This window comes from Sarcophilus harrisii, chromosome 3, assembly GCF_902635505.1.
Source record: "Sarcophilus harrisii chromosome 3, mSarHar1.11, whole genome shotgun sequence".
Lineage (NCBI taxonomy): Eukaryota > Metazoa > Chordata > Mammalia > Dasyuromorphia > Dasyuridae > Sarcophilus > Sarcophilus harrisii.
In genome coordinates this window covers 275026392-275047195 of record NC_045428.1, presented here as the reverse complement: position 1 = coordinate 275047195, position 20804 = coordinate 275026392, and the positions used below count along the sequence as shown (strand labels likewise).

The following is a 20804-nucleotide window of genomic DNA, read 5'->3' as shown; positions in this document are numbered from 1 at the left end:
CAAAGTGAAGTGAACAGAACTAGGACAATGTTGTACACAGTCACATCAATATTGTAAGATAAACTGGGATTAGCTTATTCCTCTTAGCAATACAATAATGCAAGATAATTCCAAAGGACCAATGATGAAGCATACCATCTGCCCCCAGAATAAGAACTATTTGAATTATTGTTCGAATACAGACTGAAGTATGCTATTTTTCACATTCTTTCCTTTGCTTTTACTCAAGACTTCTTATACAAAATGACTAATTTGGAAATGTTTTACATGATTGCAGATTTATGACTTATAACTGATTGTTTATCATCCCAGAGAGGGAGGAGAAGAGGAAGGAAAAGAGGGATAAAATTTGGAGTTCAAAACTTTTTTTAAAAATCTTTAAAATCATTTTAACATATAATTTGGGAAATTTTTCATATGGGCAATTATATATATGTGTTTTATGTATATAAGATAGATACAGATTTTAAAACCCTGCTATAGAACAACAGTTCAGGTCTTCTGCTTAAACAAGCAATAATCTGCTTTCCTTTAAAATATATCAATAAGTACATTAAGATTCAGACATTTATTAAGCATCTATTATGTGCTCCACAATAAGGATAAAAGAAAAAAATTTTTCAAGCTTCTGCCCTCATAGAATTTACAAGCTAAAAGAGAAGAAATTTATAAACACACACACATGCACATGTATATATAAATAATTATTGTTTAGTTGTTTGAGTCATGTCTGACTCTACATGACTCCATTTGGGGTTTTCTTTCCCAGCTCATTTTACAGATGAGAAAATTGAGGCAAATAGAGTTAAATGACTTGCCCAGGCTCACACAGCTAGTATTTACAAACATGGTCAGAATCACTTAATTTGTGCCAGAGGCAGAATTTAAACTTGGGTCTTCCTGATTCCAAGTCTACTCTTCTATCCCACTGTGATACCTAATTACTTCATGCTAATGAGATTTTTGATTTGAATGCTACCCAATGCACCTGATGCATTCTCTATTCATGATATTCTTATTCATTCAGTTTACACACTGTTCTCTTGATAAAGAGTTCATTTTCTCCATTCTCTTTGCTTATTCCTTCAAGATAGCCAACCCTATTCCCAACTGAATCAGTTTTGTTAAACATTTTTAACAGATTAGAGTTATCCTTAAACTAATCTCTGAATCCTATGGAGAAAAAAAATAAGAGTTTAAACAGTTAATGAGTTACAAAATTTCTACATCTGCTATGAGTCAAATTTTTCTAAGATGTCCAATGTTCAGATTTATGAAAAGGTTGCACTAACCTTCCTGAAATTCTTAGTTATCAATGTGATTATAAACCTTTGGGATCTAGTTACATCTAGATTTAATCCATATTGTTCTTAATTTGAAATTTATTTTTTCCATTAACAACAAAAGTCATTTGCGGTTGGGAGGAAAAGTATATAGACACATGTACACATATCAAACATTTGCAAGGGAAAAAGCAAAGAGAATTTTTCAGTTAAAAACCATTTAAAGGAGAGCTGCTAAATAGTCTAATCCCCTTGGAGATTAAAAATCTACTTTGCTTATCTGCTTATAATTTCCAGACCCCAAGATATCTAAGAACAAGCCAATATTTCAGTTGTGTTTAATCAGTCACCAACATGAGCAGTAGCCAGCTGCCAGTTTTTAGCAACATGAAAATTTTGTCAATTAATAGAAACCAATGAACTAAGGTTTGCTCTACTGAAAAGTATTTTCACAAGCTCCTAAGACACCTTTATGCCTCTTCTCCCCTTTTTTTCTTTAGCTTTCCCTCAAACAACAAAATGCTTAATAAAAACTACAGACCAACAAAAGACCAGTGATTTATATTCCACTTATATGAAGAGGTGGGGAGCAGAGGAAAAGAAAACAATCGTTTTTCAAAATTTCGTTTTATTTAGTATTCTATAATAAATGGCATAGGAGTTCCAGTTCAGCTATATGACCTGAGGCAAGTCATTTAAATTCTCTGAATCCCAGTTCCTTATTTGTAAAATGAAGATAATAATGCCAGCCCTCAACCTCTTCAGTGGGACTCTTATAAAAATCACATGAAACCTTTGGAAGCACTTCATAAACTATAGGCTATTTTTATATCCATGGAAGAAGAAAAAAAAGAGAATATTCCTTCACCCAGCATTAACTAAGAATGTTGTCTTAAAAGAAACAAAACCAGCAAGATGAAAAATGCTATCCACCTCCAGAGAGAAAATTAATGAATTCTGGCTGAAAATGGAAGCATAATTTTTCATTTTATTTTTTATTTTTCTTGCTTTTTATGGCCACATGGATAATATGTAAATATGATTTACATAACATATATCTTACAATAATGGATGGGGAGGAACAGGCGGAGGAAAAGAATTGGAAACTCAAATATTTTTTAATGGATGTTTTTAAAAACCAGAAAACAAATAAAAGGAATGGAGTCAGATTGGAGTCCAAATCCTATCATATCCTTTATTACCTGTGAGATCTTATGAAAATGGAGCATCTAAAAGCTAGGCGGCGCCATAGTGCATAGAGTGACATTCATGGAGTTGGGAAAACTTACCTTCATGAATTCAAATCTGACCTCAGACACTATAGTGTGTGATCCTGAGCAACTTAACTCTGTTTGCCTCAGTTTTCTCCTTTGTAAAACAAACTGGAAAAGGAAATTACAAACCACTCCAGTATCTTTGTCAAGAAAACTCCAAACAGGGTCGCAAAGAGTCAAACAATAAAGAGGGGGTTAAATTTAAAATAAGATCCCCTTTAGCCATACCGTTGTGAACCTTTGAGGGATACTCTCTATAGCAGTGAAAATCCCACATGAAAATCCACGGTCATTCAACTTTTAATCAAAATTATAAATTCCTAGAAATAAGGGACCATGTCCTCTAGAACAGGAGTTCTTAAAACTTTTTCCACTCATGGCTCCCTTTTTCCCCCAAGAAATTTTGACCCTGGGTATACAGGTTTATTAAATAAGTATATAAGTCTAAAATTTACTGATAATAAAACATAATTGCACAACCCCCATATTTAATCACGAGACCCCATACGGGATCGTGACCCACAGTTTAAGAAGCTGGGCTCTAGAATGTCAAACATAATGTCCTTTGGACATCTTTGCAGTTGTCTAATAAATATGTGTCAATTGATGGATAGTTACATTCAGTTCCAAGTCTGTCACAGTTGGTCATGCAGGCCTCCCAAATTCTGCTTATTTATAACATACCAAATGATCTGTGCTGATATTTCAGCTTTCTGATCATCAAGTCTTGAAAGTAAAAGTAATATCTCATTCAACTTCAGTGGAATGTGATCAAATGATTGCTTTAAATGCAAGTAAGATTTGCTCCCTGAAATCATCTTCCCCTTTATTCTTCTTTAGAAACCACAATAATGAGTTCTGGACAGTTTTTAGCAAATACAGAAAAGTGGCTCACTGTTGAAGAAGAAAGTCATTTCCTGTATATAATCTGAATGTACAAATGGACAAGCAAAGGTTTTAGCTGGAGCAGCAAATGTGCTAATTTTATACCAACTTAAGTGCCAGAGTCAAAGAAATCACAGAATCACTCATGAGAAATTCTTTTCCTCTTCTACAAATGAAAACTGGCTAAGGCCACATGGTGCAAATATTATTAGTATGTTCTATTCGTGAAGTTTTAATCTCTAACATTTCTTCAGTCTGAGCTTAAATGCATGGCTTTTACTTCCAAAAGAGCAACATCCCCTAGGAGAAATAAAACTCAGGTCACACCATCAGTTGACAAAAAGTTCAGGCCAGGTCATCAGTGGCCGTGAATGGAATTGCCAGCTGACAACTCTGTTGATGTTGGGAAGAATGTGCCTGGTTAATGTGCCAGTAGTAAAATCCTAATCTTGGCAAGTCATCATGGCAAAGAGGGGAAGGGTTACCTTGATTTTTAAAAGTCAATGATCTTTTTCTCTCCTTCAGAACCTAGTGGAAATGGAGATCCTAGTTCAAAGTTTGAGTACCACACCAGAAAAAGTTTGGTGGACTGGGAATTGAAGGTATCACGGGTTCAGATACTGACTCAGCTATCTATTATCTGTGTGATCAGGAATGTTTTATATATAGAAAAGCCACAGTTTTTACTAATAAGATGAGTGGTCTATTGTGATAAAAAGAGCCATCCACATCCAGAGAGAGAACTATGGATCAAAACATAATGTTTTTACCTTTTTCTTGTTATTTGCTTGTTTACGTATTTTTTCTCATGGTTTTTTCTCTTTTAATCTGATTTTTCTTGTACATAAAGACAAATATGGAAATATATTTAGAAGAATTGCATGTGTTTAACCTATATTGGATTGCTTGCTGTCTAGGAAAGTGGGGAAGGGGAAGAAAGGAGAAAAACTGGACCACAAGATTTTGCAAATGTAAGTGATGAAAATTATCTTTGCATGTATTTGGAAAAATAAAAAGCAATTTTAAAAAGATGAGAGATCTAAACTAGATGACCCCTAAAGTCCCTCCCAACTTTACATCTATGGTTCCATAAATTCTTGCTTAGCCCATTACAATCTACCTCTTCTCCTTCTTTCAATTATCCACCATTGTTGTTGCCAAAATTATCTTCTGACTTCTCCATGACTATTGATTATTCCATTCCCCTCTAAAAACTATAAATAATGTATTATACTATAAATATTTGTATTAATATATTGACCCCTCCAGCCACTCTCTCTATCCCACTCTCTTCTGAGTCACCTCATTGGGGAAGTGGATAGAGCTCCAGGTCTGGAGTAAGAAAGACTCCATAGACACATAATACTAGGCAGAACTACAAATTAAAACTATGGAGTTTAAATGCAGATCGAAGCATTTTGTTTTCACCTTTTTTTGGTGGCTTTTCCCTTTTGTTCTGCTACTTCTTTTACAACATGGATAATGTGGAAATATATTTAACATGATTGTACATGTATAATCTATATCAGATTACTTGCTCTCTTGGAGAGGGGGAATAGGAAAGAGAGAAAAACATTTAGAACTCAAAAGTTTATCAAAAAGAAATGTTGATGTGCAAAAATGTTTGTAGCAGCTCTTTTTGTAATGGCAAGGAACTGGAAACTGAGTGAATGCCCATCAGTTGGAGAATGGCTGAATAAGTTATGATATATGAATGTTATGGAATATTATTGTTCTATGAGAAATATGAGCAGACTGATTTCAGAAAAGCCTGAAAAGATTTATATGAACTGATGCTAAGTGAAGTGAGCAGAACCAAGAGAATATTGTATACAGTAACAACAAAATTATGTGGTGATTCAGTGAACAATGATGTGATTCAAGGCAATTACAGGAGACGTGGAATCCACATCCAAAGAGAGAACTATAGAGACTGAATGTGGATTGGAGTATAGTACTTTCACCTTTTTGTTGTTGTTTGTTTGTTTTTTCTTGTGTTTTTCCCCCTTTTGACTTTATTTTTCTTGCATAGCATGATGAAATGTGGAAATATGTTTAGAAGAATTACACATGTTTAACTTATATCAGATTGCTGTACGGGGGAAATGGGAGAGGTGAGTGAGGGAGAGAAAAAGGGAGAAAGGAAGGAAAAGGAAAATTTTTTTAAAAAGAATTCCTTGGGGGAAATGAGAAGTTACATGACTTGTATACTTATTGTGTATCTAAGTTATATTTTAATATATTTAACATCTACTGGTCATCCTGCCATCTAGGGGAGGGGGTGGGGGGGGGTAAGAGGTGAAAAATTGGAACAAGAGGTTTGGCAATTGTTAATGCTGTAAAGTTACCCATGTATATATCCTGTAAATAAAAGGCTATTAAATTAAAAAAAAAAGAGAGAGAAGTTATATGACTTATTACAATCAATATCTTTCTAAGATGAGATTTAAATTTACACTTTTCTAAATCCCAAACAGTTCTTTACACAATACTCAGGTAGTTTCAAACTCAAATGGAAAAAGATCTTTAAGGGCTACACATGAATTAAATTATTATCTGTGTTAGATTGCATTTTTAAATTTTATTTTGTTAAAATTTTCCAATCATATTGTAATCTGATTCCAGCCCCAATTGCTTTGTGGGCTGCATGCAACCCAAGGGACGGAATGTTGACATCTCTGAACTACACCATATTTTTTTGTCATTTAGTCATTTCAGTTGCATCCAACTTTTTGTGACCTAATTTGGGGTTTTCTTGGCAAAGACACAGAAATGGTTTGCATTTCCTTCTCTAGCTCATTTTACAGATGAGGAAATTGAGGCAAATGGGGTTAAGTGATTTAAAGGTCACACAGCTACTAAGAATCTGAGGTTGGATTTAACTCAGGTCTTGCTGACACATGGACTGACATACTATCTATGTTGCCATCTAGCAGCTCCACCAAACCATATTATCTCTACTATGTATATATTAAATTCTTTGCAATACTTTTACAGTTCTAATTTGTATTTTCCTAAAACTGGAGTAGTAATTTACTGCTGGAGGTCTATACTCCAGGTCAATAGTGTACTTTATCTTGCCTTTTAAAACAAAGACATATAAAAAAGGCATTTTTAAAAACAGAATTTTAGTGTAGTTCAGTTTAAAATTTTAGTTTTTCCCCATCATTGTTTAGTAAAAAGTATGCTACTTACTGGCAAACCAAACAAATTAATATTTTTTTTCTCTTACATGATTCTAAAAATCATTCAATGCACTAACAATTTCCCAAAGCAATCCAGAATCATATCCTCTTATAAAAAAAAATGTACCCAAAATGATATAATGGGTTATATTCTAATTGCTCACCATAATCTAAGTATCATGAATTTTCCATCCACTTGTTTTTTCAACTGGGTTTTTCTTTCAAATCATTTGCAATTTATGTGAGAAAACCTTTTAGTCTTCTGAGACTCACAATGTGACTAGTAACATGCAATCTACAAAAAGATGAATTTAAGGAATCTCAACAATGACAGAAAATCCTTTTGCTACTTAGTTTCACCCAGTGAAGACATCCTCTCTGCTTCTGATGAAAATTTAAGATGTGCTGATGGTTATACTCACAGGTCACCGAACAAAGTTATCTATGCAGTCTCAACTGCCAAAGATCATGTGTGATTTTAACATAGATGTTAGAGGAGCTCAGTTGAAATTAGATTTTTTTTTTTACGATAGCATTTTATTCTACTGAGTCAAGCTTTTTTTTTTTTTTTTTTTTTTTTTTTTTTTTTTTTTTTTTTTTTTAACTGCATTGTTCTGCAAACAATGGATCCACAGGGATTTTTAAATCTCTGTATCTTATCTTTCAAGCACTTGTGTGGTGTGCTGCCAAAACAGTCTGCTTTACATTTTATCTCACTTGATCCTTACACTCTATCATAGAAATACTATTTTTTCCTAATTATAAATTTTAAAAACTCAAGTTAAGAGGTTGATGACTTGCCCAGCATTATACAGCTAACAAGTGTCTACAGCAGAATTTAAATCACTAAAAATATGATAAATACAAATTAAAATAACTCTGGAATTTTCCCTCACATTTAGATTGGCAAAAATGACAGAAAAGGAAAATAGCAATTTTGGAATGGTTAGGGGAAATCAAGCACACTGATATGTTGTTGGTAAAGCTGTGAAATAGTCTAACCATTGTAGAAAGCAATTTACCCCAATTATACCCCAAATACAATAAATTGTGCATTCCTTTTGACTGAGTAATTCCACTACTAGACATAACGCAGAGATCTAAGACAGAGGAATATGTGGACAAAAATATTTATAGCAAATTTTTTTTTTCATAGCAAAAACTGGAAACAAAGTGAGTATCCAGTATCCCTCAGTTGGGAAAGAAATGATTGAGCTGTGGTAGACAAAAGTAATAGAATATTATTGCGCTATATTAAATCATAATGACAAAAGAGAGATTGGAGAAGGAGAAGTACTTTGATTTCAATTATACCTGTGAGGTCAAGTCAAACATATTTCCCTATTAGCCATATTACAAAAGAAAACATAACAAAATAAGAAAATAAAAATAAAGTTTTAAAAATATATTTCAATCTGCACTTAGAGTTCATTGGCTTTCTTTCTAGAGGTAGATAAACATTTTTCATCATGGTTCCATTGGAATTATCTTGGATTATTGTCTTGGTCAGAGTATCTGAGTCTTTCCTTATGATATTGCTATTACTATATATAATATTCTTCTGGTTCTACCTACTTCATTTTCCATTAGCTCATATATGTCTTCCCAGAACTAAAAACACTTCTAACTAGTTCATAATATGTATTATATAAAAACTTGCTCATGCCCACCATAAATTTCTCTATTGCCTCTTCTGTGCTACCATTTCAACTTTTCCAATGCAAAATATTACCCAAGTTAGATTAGAATGTGGACATAAGAGTATGGAGGGCTGAAAGAAGAGATGACAGAAATAACTTTTAACTGGAAGTAGGCTAGGAAGATCATGGAGGAATTAGAATTTCTACTAGGTATTGCAGGATGTATAGGATGCCAATCTGCAGATATGGTAGGGTTGTAGAAAGGATTGGAAAGGATATTCCAGAGCTACAAAGGACCCCACACAGGAAAATGATAAATGTATTTGACTCCATTCCAGAAGAAAAGGGATTTGAGTGCCCTTAAAGTAAATTATCATTTCAAAAAGTGAAAAATGTCTTCCCAGCAACTGCCTTTTCACATTTTACTTATGAAATTTAGTCTGTCACATGCTATGGTTAGGTAAAACTATGACTAAACTCCTGCCAGACTGTAAAAGTGATTCTGCTATCCAGGGACCTTTTCTTAAGAAGGTATTAATGTTTATAGAAATGCAATACTTGATAATAAACAATAATAGAGTATAATATTGACTCAGATAAATGAAAGCAGCCACAAGTTGCTTTTTTTAAAAAAAAGATGATAGAGGGGCCAGTGAAGAAAAGAAGGAGAAAAAGGAAGAGAAGCAAAAAGAAATAAAGGAGGAGAAGGAAGAGAAGAAAAAGGAGGAGGAAGCAAAAGAAGAGAAGGAAGAGGAGGAGGAAGAAGAGGAAAGAATGGGGATGCTGAAAGATTGTCTTTTAAAATACACAATACTACAATCAGCATGTATCAAAGGCATATGTATATATGTGGAAGAAGAAGGGAAAGGGGGAGAGGAGAAGGAGAAAAAGGAGAGGAAGAAGGATGAACAGTAGGAAGAGGAAGAAAAGAAAGAGGAGGAGGAGTAAAAGGAGAAGAAGGAGGAAGAGGAAAAAGAGGAGCAGAAAAGGAAGAGGAAGAAGAGGAAAAGGAAGAGGATAAAAGGGGGAAGAAGAAGAGGAGGAGGAGGAGGGAAAAGGGGAAGAAGAGGAGGGGGGAGAAGAAGGAAAAAGAAGGGGGGAGCCAAACTGTCACCCTAGTGTCACCCTGGTGACTCATCATGATAATTGTAGCTTGTGGTCTATTGGAAACCAAGATCATTTTCAAATGAATGTTAGCAACAGAGAAAGTTTCATGAGAATTCTGGGAAGTGAGAGAACCTTAGAGATAATCTAGTGCAATCCTCGAAATCATTTGCTGAGAGTCAAAAAGTTAAATGGAAGGAAACTCAAGATTGTTAACAGAAGATAATATCAGAAAGAAGCAAAAGTTAAGTTTTAAAGAAATTCAGGGGGAAAAAAAGCCTATGAGGCAGAAGTGAGAAACAAAATCATTCCAAGCATAAAGTTTTGATATTCCAAAGGTAAGGAAGCCAAGAATTGGAAAGAGTGTCATTTCTGGGGAACTGGGAAGATCAGTATGGTTAGAGAGTAAAACATAAGAAAACTGCACATGTAGGAAGAGTCCAGGTTATAAAGTATATTAAGTGACTGAAAACTTTTGGTTTGATTCTAGAATTAATAGACACTGTAGTTTAATAGGGGGGAAAATGGCAAAATCTACATTTTAGAAAAATTACTTGGATATTTGAGTGGAAGATAGAGAAGGAAGAGACTTAAGGCAAGAAGACTAATCAAAGATTATTATATTTGTATTGTTTTATTATGTATATTTTTAAAGAGTTGTGCATGTGCATGTGTGTTTCTAATAAGAGAAGAGGGAAAAATACAAATGTTTTATAACAAAAAAAAGTTTTTTAATGCTATTGCAATACTTTCTACAAGCGATAAGGGGCTAACACATGTATATATAAATATATCTGCACTTAATTGTAGCCTTCTTGGAGGAAGGGAGGTAAAATTTCCCCCTTATATAATAAAGTAAAAAGTGCACAGCAGAGAACAAAAGAAAACCTAAAAGAAAGCAAAGATGGATAGCTCTCAATATAATGTACAATATTTATTATTTAGGCTTTCTTGAAATGGAAGTTTATTCCTTTATATTTTGAATCCTTTCATGTTTTGCTGTGCACATGGCAATTTTTTTCTATTTTGTAGTTAAGTTTTAAATAAATAACTAGCTCTAGTGAAGTTTGAACTACATCTTTTTTCTTAATCTTTTTGGGAAGATCTGATAAAGATTATGGACTCCTTCTCAGAACAGGGTTTTCTTAAATTTACAAAACACATAACGATTACAAATAAAAAAAAATTTTACATACTGAAATAATCATCAAAAATATTAAAAAAACAAATGACACCTCCTTTTAAATCAAGGGGGATGAGACAGTCTCTTTATCAAGCAGGAGTGCTAGAAAGAATAATAGTCATTTGCGACTGGTATTTTCCCTGTCCAAAAAGGGCAGCCTGGAAGAGGAGAAAGAACTCAGTAAAAAAGATTTTAAGGGATTACTGGATCATAGTTTTAGAGTTGGAAAAGGACCTGAAAGGTCATCCACAACCTCCTCATTGTACAGATAAGAAAAGGGAGTCACAAAGAGTACTTGTCAAGACAGAAAATGACGTGCTGAAATGAGATTAGAAACTTCCTAAGAAATTCATGTCCTGATTCCAGCTCTGGGATTCTACTAACCACTCCAAGATTCCTCAGGGTCTTTCTGGAGGTTGGCAGCATGATAATGAAGTAATTCGGAGTGTGAGGAATGAAAGAAGAATGGCGATAGTAGAACTAAGACTGAGATATATCTATTATCCCCAGGGGTATTTTCAAAAAAATACCAGCAGGAAGTATCACTTTCTTCTTCCCCATGCCCTTTAATGAAAAAAGACTCACAAGTGAAGCAATGAGTTCCATGTTCTGGAAGAGCAGGAATAAGGTTGGGGATGCTCAGTCTGTCCACACCTCCCCTCACTCATCTTCACAGCTCTTGATTAACAATGATAAAGTTTTAAGGATTTTCTTTTTAGTCTTGACTAATTTGGACAAGTTTTATAGCAAATTTTCTAAACCTTAGCATTTTTATAACATCTAACATTGATTACTTCTGAATTCCCCAAGGTGTCTTGCTTAAGTATACCAAATATCAGAGGTTATAAATGTGTTATTTGCTACCTGACAGCTAAATAATAACAATAACAATAATAATAACAGATAATATTTATCTAGAACTTACCCCAAAATAACACTGAGCAGGCAATACAAAAGATACCCAACATCCCCATTCAAAAGTCTGTATATACCATGAGAATGGTCAATAATTAATATGCATCAAGATTAATTATTCTGGAAATCCTAGTAGTGATGATTTTGCTATTTTAAAATTTTATATTCTAATGAAATGTAGAGATTTCACAAATATTAACATAATTTTCAAAAAGGGAATAAGTTATTAAGCTGGTTATCAATGGTATTTTTCTCAGTCCAAATATGCAGCTTAAAGATATTTTAAAAGCAAGTATAACATATCTTAATTTGTAAAGAAAATGGTTTAAAGCAACTAGAGAGAATGAATAGAAGGAGATGGAAATATGCTTGCAAAAAATATAATCATGACAAACTGTATTCTGAAGTCTCATTGATGGCAAACTAATTCTTAGAAAAATGTAGTCATGTATTAATTAATTGTTCTAATATAAACATTCAAAATAGACACACAAAATTGGGTTTTCGATATCACCATATAATCATAATGCCCAATCAGCTTTGCAAATTTGGATGAATAGTATATGCAGAGAGACTATTGATAGTATATGCAGAGTATATACAAGAAACTTGTAGCTGATAGATATATGTAAAAAAGGAAGGAATGTAGCCAAGATGCCTTACCTGATCTGTTCTTGCCCTAATTTTATTTATAAGCAAATCTAAGATGATCTTAAGAGTTAGTTAGATTTCCTTAACCCAGCCTCTCTGTAGTTCCTGAGAATTTTCTGGACAGAATCCTCAAAAAAGGTTTTGGGGATACAGACTTACAATGAGGAACATAATGGGGTTTGGAGGGCTTTGTTTGTTTTTACAAATTTCATGACCTTTTAATAGATAGGTATATGGGACCATGGTCTTCATATCAACACCTGAATATAATAGTTCAAAGAACAAACAATCTTGGTTTGGGAACTTTCTGTCGTTTTTTCTTGGCTTATCTAGTTGAAATATGGTAATTCATAGTTGCTTCTATGAATTAAAAAAAAAAAAAGGTCAGCCTGGCTCTAGTCAAGGGGAGAGGTTTTCTAGCCATCAATCCTCAAAAGATAGGAGCAAAGAGTCCCTCAGATGGCCCTAAGAGCTGAAGCCCAGCAGAAAGCAGCAGCAATAGCTGGGACATGAGGAGGCTGACAGTAACTCTCAGAATAGGTCAGCATATTATAACATCATACCATCATCAGAGGATACAAGAAATCCTGCAGAATCAGGTTCTTTGAGCTAGTACAGTAAAATGAACACCCTTGTCACATGTTATACATATCCCTCCAAATATCCTCAATATTCATATTCACATTCATATTTATATTCATATTCTCTCTCTCTCTCTCTCTCAATAAACTCCAGTGGCTCCTTATTCTGTTTATAAGAATTGCACATACATAATCTATATCAGATTATTTGCTCTCTTGGGAAAGGGGAGATAAGGGAGGGAGGGAGAAAATTTTGTAATACAAAGTTTTACAAAAATGAATGTTGAAAACTACATATCCATTTATTTGGAAGAATAAAATATTATTTAAAAAATGAAAATTCCATTTGATATTCAAAGACTTTCACAACCTAGCCCTCTTCTACTTTCCAGTCTTCTTATCTCTTACAATGTCATTGGCCTCCTGGCTGTTCCACAAAACAGGACACTTCTCTTGGCTCTAGGCATTTTCTCTGGCTGTTCACTATGCCTAATTTTCTCCATCTCCTCATCTCAGCTCACTTGCTCTGCTCAATTCCCCACGGCTCACTTCCCTGGCTTCCTTCAAATCTCACCTTTGACAAAAAGCCTTCCCCAATTTCTCTGTAATTTCTAATCCCTTCCCTCTATAAATGATTTAGTATTTATCCTGTTTACAAATTACATGTACATGTATACTTATTTTGTATTTAATTTATACTTTAATATATTTAACATCTACTGGTCATCCTGCCATCTAGGGGAGGGGGGAAGGGGAAGGAGGGGAAAAATTGGAACAAAATGTTTGGCAATTGTCAATGCTGTAAAATTACCCATGCATATAACATAAATAAAAAACTATTTTTAAAAAAATTACATGTACATAATTATCTGCTTATTTTCTCTTCCACTAGACTATGAGCTCCTCAAAGTCAAAGACTGTTGTTTATTTTAACCTCTTTGAATCCTCAGTGCTTAGCAGAGCCTGGTACAGAATAGATGGTTAATAAATACTTATCGAGTGACTAAATGAAGTGATAGGTACTTGAAATGATTTTGATGGGAAGCATTTTTCTTAAATTTTGAAACTTTTCTGACCCTTAGTTGCACCTTACCAACACCCTCAGTATGAATGATATTGAGCTCACTACACAAATAGTCAATAAATATTACTTAAACAGAACCCTTATAGCAGAAAAACTCAAACACAAGAGTTCAATTGAAATTTTAAGTAATTGGAAGACAAAGTTGGTCCAAAAAAATCCTATCTTTAAAAGTTCTGCTAGAAGCAGCAGAGTGAGCAATAATAGGAAAAAAACAAACAGGACTGAATTAGTCGCAGTTTATGCCACTGATAGAAAAGTATTGCCATCCATGAGTCATTCATCTCTAGCTAAGTAACTGGACTACCCTGTCTTTTTTTTTTTTTTTTTTTTTTTTTTTTTTTTTTTTTTTTTAAGAAATACAAAATCCCAGAATCTAAAGAGTTGGAATGAAACTCAAAGGCCATTTAATCCAACCCTAGATAAAAATTGTATAGTGTTTAGAAGATCCTTATAAACAAGTATATCTGTTTCAGGGAGGGAAATAACAGGGTTATTACAACCCCTATAACAATTTCCATCCTCCATACCAGACTGACAAATTAATATCCTAAAACAAACACAAGTAAGACTACATCATGCTCCTGATCAAAAATCACTAAAGATTCTCTATTGCTTCCTGGATAAAATACTGACTCCTAGACTGGCTTTTAAGTTCCTCCATGGACCTTTCTCCCACATTCCTTTCCTATATTATTTCATTTTACTGTAGTCTACATTCCAGTCAAAGTGGATTACCAGCTGTTCCTGAAATTCATCACTGCAGTTCCCATTCATGTTCCTTTGTACCAACTGTTCCCAGAGTACCTTCTTAATTCTACTGCCTTCCTACCTTTAATTATTTCCTATTTATTTTGAGTATGTCTTGCTTTGTATATATTTGTTTTCCAATTGTCTCTCCCATTAGCTTGTAAGCTCCTCAAGAACAAGGACTTTTTTGCCTCTTTTTGGATCTTCATTGCTTAGCAAAGTGCCTGGCACAGAGTAGGCACTTAACAAATGTATATTGATCGGTACATACTGTCTCTGCATCTATGTCTTTTAGAATTTCTAGTTTCCTTCAAGGCTCAGCAGCTACCTCTCGAGTGAAACCTTTCCTTATCTCAGATAATAGTACTTTTTGCTACTGTTGTGACTAACTTTTCATGACCCCATTTGAGGTTTTCTTGGATCCTGGATTGGTCTTTCCTTTTCTAACTCATTTTTATAGATGAAGAACTAAGGCAGACAGGGTTAAGTGACTTGCCAGGATCATATAGCTAATAAATGTCTGAGGCTGAATTTGAACTAGGTCTTTCCTGAATCCAGACTTAACACTATCCAAGCTGCTCATTAGTGCTCTCTTCTTTCTCAAATGCCCTTGGTTTACCTATCTGTGTACATGTTGTATAACCCTTGCAGACTCTTTCAGGACAGGGACTGGTTCTTCTAACTAGCACAATTCCCTTCACATATAGGTACTTTGAAAAATGTTTAATTTATTTGAAAGAAAAATAAATTCCTTTCATCTTCTACACAAAGACAGATCCCTAAACCTGGCATTTAAGGTTCCCTAAAGTCTGGGCTCAACTTGTTTATTTCACTTTAATTTCTTTTATTCAGGATATTCCAACTGAATGGGATTACCAGATATTTCCCCAATTCAGCAACAATCTCCTATTTCCATGTATTATTTACAAAAGCTACAAAGCATTCTTCCCTCAACTCTGCTTCTCTGAATTCCTTATGACATTTAAGGCTCTGACTAGGAGCCACCTACTCTAAAAGCCTTCCCTTATCTCCTCCCTCCCCACTTTGGAGCTCACTCCTCTCACATAAATTACCTAAATACTTCCCAATCTGATCCTTTCCTATCTTTCTCCTCCTACTTTTCTTTCATCCATATACTATATAATCAAAGAACACTGGTCTTCCTGTTTTTCCTTGAACATGACACTCCAAACCTTCTTCTTACTGCTGACATGTTCTCCCTACACACCTTTAACTCCCACCTTCCTTTAACACAGCTCAAATCCCACTTTCCATAGAAGGTCTTTCTTGGAAGGTTCCTTTCCCACCCCTTTCCTCTTAAATCCCATACATTTATACATTTATCTATCTATATTTACATATATTATGTGTATATGTATAAGTATATATATAATTATTTACATGTTTTCTTTCTTTGATTCAAAAGTGAGCTTTCTAAGGACAAAAAATCTGCATTTCTGCCTTTCTTTATATCCTCAATGTATCCTTTATCCTTACTCTGTGCATCCTTAGATAATATCCTTTATATCAGTACAATGCTTAGCATACAAAATACTTAATCAATTGTTGACTGACTATTTTTTCTCAGTGTACATATTGTACTATATTCATAGGATGCAAAATCCTTAGAAAGAGGGACTGTTTCACGTTTTTTTTTTCTCTTCCTATCAAGAGCCACATCTGGCAAACGCACATGTTGAATTAAATTGAAACCCTCCTCTCATGAGAGTCATCAGCATAACTCTATTGAAAGGAAGGGAATATGTATTTTTAAGTTCCTGTTATATGCCAGGAACTGTGTTAAGTGCTTGACTAATACTATCTCATTTGTGTTATTACCATCCCCATTTTACAGTTGAGGAAACTGAGGCAAATAGAGATTATGTGATTTGCCAAAGATAACACAAAGTATTTGAGGCTGTAATTGAATTCGGGCCTCAATCATTCCAGTTCCAGTATTCTACCCGATGTATTACCTGCCTGCCTCAATAACCTAGAGAAAAGTAGAATTTGTAGGTATGCAAGTCTCCCATTGCACAGCCAGTCCTTGGAGGGCTCAATAGCAGCCATCAAGTCAAACAAAAACATGGTATCAATTCACAGATCAAACTAACTACTTGTCAAGTTGGAAGGTGCCTCTTTTAGCTTTAATTCTCTATATCCTACTTCACTCTGGCCTAAGAAAAGCATTGCTTTTGTTTGAGAAATTTTTGCACTTCTTAATTCTTTGAAAAAAATCAATTAAACCTTGTACTTCTGATAGTAATTACCTAAATTTGTCACTTGAGGGAAAAGTGCTATCTTTTATAAACTTCACATATAAATGATCATTCTTACCTGTTTAGTGCAAAGGCATAGTGGAACTTGATATTATGCTGATCAGCTAAATCACATGTAGGCAGCATCTCCAGTGTTTCCACCAGTTTTACCATAGCATCATAGTCCTAGCATCCAAGTGTCATAAGGCAGGAAAGAAAGAAAACAAATGTTTTTAGCTACCAAAAAACCCCTCAGTGAATTCCTCTATTGTAATTTATGATTAAAATTTCTTTAAAAAAAAACATCATTTTGGCACAGGAATAAGGAGAAAGCCAAAAAATGAATCCCCACTTGAATATGCAAATCTAGCAAGAGGAATAGGCATGTATTCAGCATTTGCCATCCTGCAGGCACTATACTAAGCACTTTTCAAATATTTTATCACTGAATCCTCTTCTGTTATTATTTTCCTTTTATAATTGAGGAAAATGAAGCAGACAGAGGTTAATGATTTGCCCAGGAACATAGCTTGAAAGTATCTGAGGCTTCCCATAAATACATGGGAAAGATTATGGCCACTTCTCAAGCAAAGAGAACAAAACTCAATTCTCCCTAATTTTGTCAAATAGGTTAAGAAGAAAACTGAATATCATGAAAAAACACAAAGTACTTTGAGTCATAGAACCTGTGTTCAAATACTGATTCTATGTTCCTCCCCTCACCTTGTCTTGGTCTTGGGCAAACCACAATCTCTCTGTCTCAATTTCCTCATCTGAAAAGGATCAGTTAGTCCATCTGACCCTAATGGCCCTTCTTACCTTTAAATCAATGATTTATAAGTTCAACTTTCCATAATTACAAGTACCATGCTCAAGTGTTACCATAATATTGTAGATTGGCTGAGCCATTGCTGAAAATCCTACCTGCTATTCTTTCATTTAGCCTCACCCTAATAATCAAGAAGCAAAACCTCTATGTATCAAAGGTTTCCCAGACTGCTTCCCATCTGCTGCTCTGATTCCTCCCAATTTCACCAGGCCTATGGAGAAGTTAATTTAGTCCAACAACTTTTGGTTTTACTATAAACCAAAGGATTACACCAACAATATTATTATGAAAAGAGGAGAGATTATGTCACTTAGGGTGTGGGTGGTAGGGAGGGGAAAACCAGAGAGAAATAAAATAAAACAAAACAAAAACCTTGGCAGCAAAAGGAAGGAAGGCTTTAGGGAGAGATCACAGCACAATATTTTTCTTATCTTTTCAGATATTTCTTTACTAGTCAAAAGCTTTAAATGCCATCCATTATTTAAAATTGGCTGAACATTTGTATCTCTTATGTATTTCTGTGTCTCATTTCCATTTTGAGTAGGAATTCTCAAGTGTCTGGAAAAGTACACTACATAGAATAAATGCTTCATTTATATTTAGTTTAGTTAAAAATTTCACACCAACAAGGAAGTTACTAAATGCTTAATCATCACATTCTTGGAGGCTTAATCTCAACTCTATTTATTTAGGGTCTGACATTCTCCTGGTTAGTGCATGAACTCAAATTCATATGGTCCCCCATGGCTAGTCAAACCTAAACATATTTCACATTCTGCCCTGATTATCTTCTTGATATTCCTTCTGCAGCTAAGCTTATATTCTCCTACTTCATTGTACCTTTTTGTTATAATCTGCATAATAAAATGTAGAAAGGCATTTATGCATCTGAATCAAATCAATCAATTTTTCCAGTGGCTTCAATCAATATCCCTGTTTTTCTCAAAAGCAACCTTCTCTGCTCACCATTCCCCCTTATGTGCTGTCTCTCTCATTAGATATCAAGCTCTTTGAAGGTAGGGACTCTCTTACTTTTGTATCTCTATTCTCTGTACTTAATCAACTGTTTAGCATAAAGATAAATGCTTAATAAATTTTTTTCATTCCTTCATTCATGCTATCTAGAGTGACTGAGAGAAGATACAAACCTTATATGTGACAGAACACCACCCTGAGGGAGCTTATAATGTAGTAAAGAGATTTCACACATATGCAAATAATTATGATGTTTAAGAACACATAACTGGAGAGGGAGAAAACAAAATGTTTCATGAAGTCTGAGAAGGAAAAGGTAGTTAATGATTCAGTGATTGTAGATCTTCAGTGCATATGAGTTGGGCATTACAAGCTGAGAAATAATTCAATAGAGAAAGAAAAGGAAGGAAAACTTCAAGGCAGAGGGAAAAAACATGAGCAAAAAACCACAGTAAGAAAAAACACAAGACATATAAAGGAAATATGCTTATAAGTACCATGGATAGAAGCATTCATAATGTGTGAGTCACACACCTTACTACACATATCCATAACCACAGGGCTTATAGAATACTACATAGAACAACCATCTGAGCTACTGGATTGATAGACTTAACTTATACAATGTTGTAGATAATTAGAGAACTTGATATCTTGAAGGAACCTTAAAGATCATTTAATCCAGATGTTTTTCTTTCTTTATTCTGTGAGCAAATTACCATAAGGTAAAGTCTATGGACCTCTTTTGAGAATTTTTTTCTTTTCCTTACATCAGGTTGACTCTTATAATGTCTGGAAAATGAATCATTCAATAATATAAAACCAGACCAATGGAAAGTTTTTTTCCCCCTCCTTATCTCAAAGGGTAATAATAGGGATGGAGAGGCTTCTTTATTGCTTAGCTCAGAAAAATATCTGTGTAGTCCTAAAGTGATCTATAATTTACCGTTAACTTAATTCTACCTTCCCTTTTCATAATAGATCAAAACAGAAAGCTCCAAGGATTTAAAATTTTAAATGCACGCACGCGCGCACACACACACACACACTAAGATTTTTTGTTCCTCCCATCCCAGCTATATCATTTCTGCCAAGTAGCCTCCAAGAAAACAATACATATCATCACATCTTACCTAAACTGCCTCCAAAGCTAACCTTAGTCCTCTATGACAGATTACACTTGGCACTCAATCTCTCTAAGGACCTAAATTTCCTCACCTACAAAATGATTCCCTCATCTATCACTAATTGGCCAGCCCAATAATGAGAGGACTTCATAGGTTATTTAATACTGCATACTAATTTACATATTTAAGGGTTAATGATTATTAAGAAGTCAGTCTTTACCTGGATATCACGGTATGATAACAGCAGATTAATGACAATGTCTGATGTCAAGACTTCAGTATTATCCATACGGAGTTTAATTCTGGCTAGTTCCTTTGCCAATTCATCACCCTGATATTTTTCTCTGGCTTTCCGAATGTCATTTAACAAGGTTTCCTTGAAATAAGCACTAGTGAAGAAAAGGAAAGCAATGTCATATTTACCTTGATGAAGATCCAGTATCTGTAGCAAAGCAAAGAAAGAGTTCTGTTTGGATAGGATTGTAGCCACTTAAGCCACTTATACTGGGGAAAATTCTGACATGATTTGAAGGCAGTGTTGCATACTTCGATTTAAAAAATGTGAATTCAAATTCCACCTTAGACAAACATTATGTAATGTTAGGAAAGAAACAATTTCTCAGGACCTCAGTTTTCTCAACCAGAGAAGGGGGGGTGGGTATGAATACTTACAGGAAGGATTGTTGAACAAACCTTAAAGCGCCATATGAATGTGAGCTATAACTATAGCAATTTAAAGGAAACAACCTGTTCATTATCAAATTATGAGTCACACAAGTGCCTGGAACATAGTAAGTATTTAATAAAACTCTGGTTGACATGCCATAAGCAACAAATTTTGAAAAGCAAATGTAGGAAAATTATGAATAGTGCATTACAGCCCTGAAAAAAATTTCTTTAGGAAACTATGATTTAATATGCATCTCAACTTGTCTCCCGCAGTTTATCATAGGCTAAAGGAGCAAAAATTGAATACTTCTTTTCCCATAAATAATAGAGTAATACTGAATCAAGCCTTCCCAAAGTCATGAGATTCAATTAGAACTGTTAAAAAAAAAAAAAACAAAAAAAAAACAACAACTA

At 34.3% G+C, this 20804-nt stretch overlaps 1 protein-coding gene across 1 annotated transcript in view; it reads right to left on the bottom strand.

Moving 5' to 3' along the window:
- Positions 1-20804, bottom strand: part of MAP3K15 (mitogen-activated protein kinase kinase kinase 15) — a 138277-nt gene that overhangs the window by 73550 nt on the left and 43923 nt on the right. The window contains exons 6-7 of the mRNA XM_031961275.1: positions 19942-20110; positions 16870-16976 (exon numbers count right to left, since the gene is read on the bottom strand). Of these exons, the coding sequence (XP_031817135.1) occupies positions 16870-16976; positions 19942-20110 (276 nt within the window). The remainder of the gene's footprint in view (positions 1-16869; positions 16977-19941; positions 20111-20804) is intronic.